Consider the following 7,232-nt stretch of genomic DNA (forward strand, 5'->3'; position numbering starts at 1 on the left):
TGTCACATTTTGTTAAATGTGAAAATGACTCTTCCGACATGCTAACCAGTGTATTTTAACATGCTCAAAATGACAAGCTAACATGCTGATATATTACAGATGTCCTTTTATAGTTTATGTTTACTATCTTGTTTCAGAGCATGCTGACACTTTCCAATTAGCACCTTCTCTTTGATTGTCTCATTACGTACTAATAAGATGCAATAGGCATTTAAAGTCCCCTGAGGCACATTTGTAATCATTATCATTGAGCTATATACAACTATTTTATTTAATGTTTTTATTTAAGATTTTCTCACACACACACCCCCCGTACCTGACAACTCTTGTATTAATTTGTTTTCTTCCATAACATGATGACATCACTATGTAACATTCACATGATAGGCTAAGGGGCGCGACATTTCCTACACTGTTGACCAATCAAAACAGAGCCAGACAGCTAACCAATCAGAGCAGACTGGGCTCTGGTTTCAGACAGAGGGTGAAAAGAGGTGCAGTATGAGAAATATAAAGCACTTTTTGAACTGTAAAGCATGTACACAAGTCACAGTAGAGGCACAACATACAAATATGATCCTGAAAATGAGCATATGTCCTCTTTAAATTGAGTCAAAAAAATAATAATTCAGTGTTTCAAATATCGCAGTGAGCAATATTAACTTTTTCCTCCAGCCCACCACACCATGCCATGAAGAACAGCGAACACTCTGTGTGGGGAGATTCTTATTGGTACTATAACGCCAGTCATGTGGATCCACTCAACAGAAGGTTGGAGAAAAAAACACGTCATCTGTCCTGAATGGACATCTCTGAGGGCATGTGAGACTTTAGCCCTGCAAAGATTTGTCTTGAGCAAGCTTTTACCATCCCAACCATGAAGCCGCGTGGTCCGATTTAACCTTCCGCATCGGAAATGGTGAGGACACTGAAGTATAAACTTGGCATGTATACCTGCTTATTGACTTGCTATGATGTGTTAACAACTGTCATTGAAAAGATTTATATTATGTGTGTGTATCCCTGATATGCAATACTGTTGTTGTATTTTAAATGTCAGCCAATATTAAGTCAAAACTTCCTCGAGGGTATTTGACAAGCTGCCAGGTTTGACGGCACCAGATGAAAAGAAAAACGTGGGAAGAAGTTTTCCGCACGCAACATTAGTTTTCATTCAGCCACAAGGCAAAAACTTTTCTTTCTGCTTGCCTGTAGGAAATGAGTGAAAATTGTTTTTTTTTGCTGTTGATCTTTAAGGTGGATTTAATGTGCAAACACAAACTGAAGACCCAACACCATGAGCTCCTTTACAATATCTGCAGCCGTTTTAATGATCAGCAGGCCATGTAAGTCATTCATGTCTTTCTTTCTATTGATGTGCCCCTCCTAAATATGAAAGATAACGTATTATTTCTTCCATCTTTGTGTCCATTTTCAAAGGGTTCATTATGTTTCTACTCTGCTCCGGTCCACTGAAAGCCCAGCTGGGGACTACCCCCAACATTAAACACATTGTGGTGGGACGGTGTTTCAATTACATCACACTAGTTAACCCCAGTCTAAGGTAATGTAAAGTACAAAGACTCATATTGTATTTATAATCATGCATGCACTTGAATTAAATGACCTTTTGACCGAAGCCTTTACAACATGAAATACCTTCCAAAGCTTCTATGTTGGTATAAAGTTAGTACAAATAATCAATCCTGCATCAAAGCCCACATGAAGGGCAGCAACACTTGTTTTGATGTGATGTTGAATGATGCTTCTGTAGAAAGAAATGTGAAAAGACGTTTCATTTCATTGGAAATGTGAGCTTGTGCAACAAAGCTGGGTTTGTTGTTGTTAGGTCAGGTCATATTTACTTAGTTTACTTGGGAAAATGCTTATGTCATTTGATCTGCAGTTTCAGTTATTGCTTCTTTTGGATTACAAAAGGTGCAGTGTTTTGCTGTCAATTTTGAAATGTCATTCAATTTAGTAAAGAACACATTACGGCTTTCTTTGGAAGTTGATTGAAACATAGCGATGATTTGCAAAGCAATGACACCCCCAAGGGCTGCGAAAAAAATCTTCCCAATTAATCCATATAAACATTATTATCTCAAAAAATTAGAGAAACTTCATATTAAAAAGATAGAAGAACAAAATGTGCCACTCTCTGCTTTATAAACCAAGTGTAACAATTTATCAATTACTATTTTTGAAATATTTGCAGATTAATCTTTTGTCATTTGTGATAGTTGACCAATCTTTATGTGTACTGTAGGTTGGACTGTGAGGAGATCTGGAGACAGTTTGAGGAGGCGGTTGTCCGTCAGTCCTCTTGTAATGTCACTGTGGAGGACTATAATCACATGTTCTATGCAATGGCACAAACCTGGCCCTGCGATAGGGTAAGGAAGTGCTCCAAAATTGAATTCATCTCGATCATTTTTCATTGATACCTCGTTAGATGGCGGATATTTGTGTTAAGCTGATTATATAGTTCCTTTTTCTTCTGTTTAGTTCCTCTTCTGGAGTAAAACCAGGACACTGATGCACATCTACGCAGCTGTTGTCCCTCACTACTGGACCCTGGAGGACACGCTGGTTGGCTACATGTTCAATGACCTCATCTGGTGTGGACAAGAGGAAGAGTCCGGTAAACCTGTTCTAGTTTTATCAAGACAAAGGCAACTCTAACATAGCAAGAAAAGGGATTCTCTCTTCATGAACATTTACAAATACCAACATTTGAACACACAATGAAAACTCTGCTATAACTTAATCATAATCCAACATTTCCTGTTCCCTAAAGTGCAGAACTTAAAAATACTATGATATTATTATAGCTGCTCTAAGCTATACTTTTATATTAAAAAAATGTGTCAAATTAAGACATGAACTGTAAGGGGCCACTCATAATAACAATTACTCTGCTTCCCCTCAGCTTTAAAGAGCATGATAGTGCCTTTCAGCTCATTGTTTTGGTTTTAAAACATGCACCGTTATGTAGAGAAACTTTAGTGCAAAATATCTAAAACCCCAGTGTACAGTACCTACTCAGCAGCAAACAACACACAAACAAAGTAAGCAAATAGCTGGTGACACATTGAAGCATTTAGCCCCCTAACAAGTCATATATTTCCCTCAGGAGATGGTAGAGACCAAACCCAGAGCTAAAAGAGAGGGAACACTGGACTTAAATGTATGAATAACAGCTTTTCTTACGTTTGTAAAAAAGCTACGATTTGCTAACAAGTTTGCCATTTCAACTTAAGAGTTAAAAATGTTTCGGTGTTTAAACATTTCTTCTACCAGTTTGCCAAAAAGTCAGCTAATGCATCTTTAAAATTTATAGCATTTTATTTGTATCGAAACTATAACTGATATACAACTGTATTTCCTTAACCATACTTTACAAATATTATTAGCATAAAAACTCTTTATTTTAGCTTTTTTTATATCTGAAACAGATCATTTGGTATAGCACCAAGATTCAAACCTCATCGTTCAGGGCTCAAAATTGTTTCCTCATGCTTTTATTTTTTTATTACAGTCGTAGTGCTAAGTGATTAACTACATGTGGTGGCATGTCAAAACAACACATACACGTGCAGGTCTTATTATCAGTCATATCTTATTTTGAATTGGTTAAGGTGGTGATACATATTTAAACTGATGGCTGTGAATTTGACACACAGGTTTTGATTTCAGTTCTTGTCCGGAGTGGTCGGCCTGTAGGAATCATCCAGTGTATTCCTTGTGGAGGCAAGCCTCACAAAATGTGAGTGTAATGTCCAAACTACCAGTGTATCTGTCTCATTTGTTATTCATATATGCAATATACCGCAGTGGATTCATTTCTCTCATGCAGCTTTCTTCACTCGCTTGTTAGTTTGCAGAAATGGCATGTGGAAACATCACCGTGTTACTGAATGGGTCTATTGTCAACGCGTTCAGTAGGAAAAGGTGAAAAGAAACAACGAAAGCAAATATTTTAGCGATGCTTTTTGTTGAGTACGTTCAGAATAATAATGTTTTATTTCTCTTGCAGCATGTTTGGGAGTGTTGAACTGGAGAGTCTGAACGCATGCCGGGTGGATTACGTTAACATAAAAGTGGTGACCAATCTAGATGGACTTTTTATGTAAGAAAAAAAAACAGCTGATAGTTTCTATAATAATATAAAACAATGAATAATATAAAAGTTACTAAGTTACAGCAAGACCACTTTCCAATAGGTCACCCTTTATCAAATGTTTGTAAATTGTAATTTATGACTAACTAAAGTAGGTCATTTCAAGAGCAATGTTTGTCTGTTCTCTTTAAAATAAACATACAAATATCTATAAATAGATTTCCAATATCCATAAATTCACTATCTTGAACAACTTGGATCATAACCAAAAAGAATTAATCTGTAAGAGGGATTTTTCAGAAATCCATGAGTCATTCTTATTTAATGGTTTATAATCAGTCATAAAGTATCATTATCAGCCATTAAATTCCCCATTAATTACAGCTTTATAGTGACTAATAATAGGGTGGTTAATATGTATATGGACAGATTAAGTTCCTTGTTTTCTCCTGTACAGAGAGTCATGTAGTGAAGGATCCATTGTAGACCTGATCCAGATCCTCCAGTCCAGAGGGTTCCGCTGGACTTGCACAGACAACGAGGAGTAAGTGACGTACAAATAGTGCTTCAAATTAAATAACCAAATACAGTATGTTGTAATACGACACATACACACAGATGTATAGGCAAACAGAGGTGGATCTATAGATTAAGTATGACTCACATACAGATGTTCTTTTTGGCTTGATAACCAACTTCCTGATGCAACCCTGGGGTAACACAAATCACATTTGTCCACAGGACCCTGATGATCCTTCAGTGTATCAAGAACCCCAAACAAGCCTCCTGCCAAACATGTGCGAACAGCCTCTCGCAGATAAAGAGCCTCACATTAAACTGACCCCCCCCAGAGAGTCCGCATGTATTATGATATTGTTTTTTTGAAAGATGGATACACTCAAACTGGATGCTCAAAAGATTTCCTGTATTAAAGCTGACTGTTCTCTTACTTCCATTCACTTTTCATTGATCCCATTTGATTAGGAGATTATATCAGCAAACCTGAAAAACAGCACTCAAGCTAAATATCAGCCAACATGATAATGCCCTCAATGTGGGATATTGTTACCTTCAATCAGAGGAACAGTAGAAGATGTACTCAATGTTTTAACTTAAGTAAAAGCAGCAATTACTCAACTACGAGTAAAAATCTAAAGTATTAGCATAAAAATATACTTAAAGCACCAAAAGTACAATTCATAGTTATGCAGAATGGTCCTTTTAGGCACCACATATTTGTATGTGTTGTATTATAATTATTGATGCAATAATATTAGTATTAAAGGTGGGGTATGTAATTTATTTCAGAAACACTTTTTGTTATATTCCATAGAATGCTCTTAATATCCCGATAGCAATGAATATATGAAATGCTTTGACAATAAATACATTAGAAGATGTCATCTGTGGAAGCCGTAGTACTGTAAAAAGCACGACCAATCATTTTAGCCGGCCTGGCTAAAATAACTGGATGGCCTACCTGCCTGTCAGCCTTCCATCTGTGCACAAACTTATCTCGTGTCCTCATTGGTCATGTGCGCGTTCGTGTGTGTTGGAGGAGGGGCTCTGTGAGGAAGTCTGAAGGAAGGGGCAGATTTTTTCCGGCTGTGTATTTTCAAATTATAGCGCACTCGAGCTGGTTTCTCCAAAATTACCTACCCCACCTTTAAGTTAACTTGGTAAAGGAGGGGGTAATTTGAATTACTTTATATGATTCTGTATAGCTAAACCTATAATAATATATGATCATTAAATATGGTATGTATATGTTGTATTGATAAACTAAATCAGGACAGTAACGTATAAATAATAATAATAAATTAGTTAAATCCTGTTTGGTTCTGTCAAAACATGCATTTCCATGGCTGATTTTAACTTGTATTTTAACAATGTCCTCACTATCAGTGTGTGAAGCAGAACTCACATCCTTTACTAGAGTAAGAGTAGCAAAACAAATAGTATGTTTGATTCAATACAAGTATCATATTCAACGTTTTGCATTAAAAAAAAATACAAATGCATTAGCATCATAATATACTCATCATACCAAAGTAAATGTAGTCATTATGCAGCATTTTGCATTTAGAATAATGTATATTATATCACTGGATTATAATTATAATGTGTAATCAATTGCTGTTGCTAAAATATATTTGTTTGTACTTGTAGATGTACTTCTGGGTAGCTTGTGATCTCCCCTCTTGTGTTCAATAAAGTATTTTTTTTACTTCATACATAATCCTTTCTTTGTTAATTACATTTTGTATTATTTGTATTGGAACCAGCACAAATGGTTACTTGTAACTTTGTCAAATGTAAAGTGGATTTAAAAGTTTTCCTTTGAAATGATGTGGAATGCCAACAAATCAGGTATAAATACATTAGATTCTAACATGTAATTGATTTATGGCTCAAGCTGATAGAAGATTAGCGATCCACTAAATAATAAGCTCATGTGTTTGGATAATCAAGTCACACACATCCTGTAAAAGAGACAAAGAACCTGTTTACTGGAATGGTTAACCTTTAAGTTTAGCTTCAGGTGCGTGGCATTTCCCAACATGTTTCCCAAATGACGGTTGAGACATGACCTTTGAGTTAGCTTTTAATGGCAGGAACTCCATGTTATTGTAACAACTCCTTATAAAGATTTGTCGCAAACATGTGAATGGTCCAGAAGTTCCCTGTATCCGAAGCGGTTACTACCGTATTGTTGAGGAGAGAAGTTCAATAAAAAAACAAAAATACATTTTCTTTTTTTTTTAGATGTAACATACAGTAGGTATTTGTGCATAATATGTATCTTGTTGAGGTCTGCAATTGTTGGGGGGTATTTCTATACACCTGCAGTAGAATAAAATGTGTGTAGACTTTCTTGTGGGGACTTTCTTTTGTATACAGAAAAAATCATTGAACATTACCTGTATAAATTACACATACAAATCGGAAGACGATTATTTCTGGTTTCATATTTTATTTATTTAAATATGTATTAATATATCAGTTTACTTTACCAAAGTAGTTATTACAAAAAAACCTTGATACAGCCCTGAATCTGCAAAGTAACTACACCTAACCTACTGTAACAAGTACATCAAATATATGTGAA

At 35.7% G+C, this 7,232-nt stretch overlaps 1 protein-coding gene across 2 annotated transcripts; it reads left to right on the forward strand.

The window, feature by feature from the left end:
• The first annotated feature begins 547 nt into the window (after positions 1-547).
• On the forward strand, positions 548-6,362 carry LOC117544669 (ADP-ribosyl cyclase/cyclic ADP-ribose hydrolase 1-like). Of its 2 annotated transcripts, none has more exons than XM_034213936.1 (10): positions 548-944; positions 1,258-1,346; positions 1,441-1,564; positions 2,270-2,396; positions 2,509-2,644; positions 3,687-3,769; positions 3,881-3,954; positions 4,040-4,132; positions 4,581-4,667; positions 4,865-6,362. In XM_034213936.1, exons 2-10 carry the CDS (start codon positions 1,298-1,300, stop codon positions 4,962-4,964), a joined length of 873 nt encoding a protein of 290 aa, XP_034069827.1. In that variant the 5' UTR covers positions 548-944; positions 1,258-1,297; the 3' UTR covers positions 4,965-6,362. The 2 variants fall into 2 exon arrangements, with proteins under 2 accessions (XP_034069827.1, XP_034069826.1); XM_034213935.1 differs by having other exon boundaries at positions 548-919.
• The last annotated feature ends 870 nt before the right edge of the window (positions 6,363-7,232 follow it).

The sequence above is a fragment of the Gymnodraco acuticeps genome, unplaced genomic scaffold, assembly GCF_902827175.1.
Source record: "Gymnodraco acuticeps unplaced genomic scaffold, fGymAcu1.1, whole genome shotgun sequence".
NCBI lineage: Eukaryota > Metazoa > Chordata > Actinopteri > Perciformes > Bathydraconidae > Gymnodraco > Gymnodraco acuticeps.

Coding starts and splice junctions, on each gene's coding strand:
- LOC117544669 (XM_034213936.1), top strand. CDS start 1,298: ATGAGCTCCTTTACAATATCTGCAGCCGTTTTAATGATCAGCAGGCCA. Junction 2,397..2,508: donor AAACCTGGCCCTGCGATAGG/GTAAGGAAGTGC, acceptor TCTTCTGTTTAG/TTCCTCTTCTGGAGTAAAAC. Junction 2,645..3,686: donor TGGACAAGAGGAAGAGTCCG/GTAAACCTGTTC, acceptor TTTGACACACAG/GTTTTGATTTCAGTTCTTGT.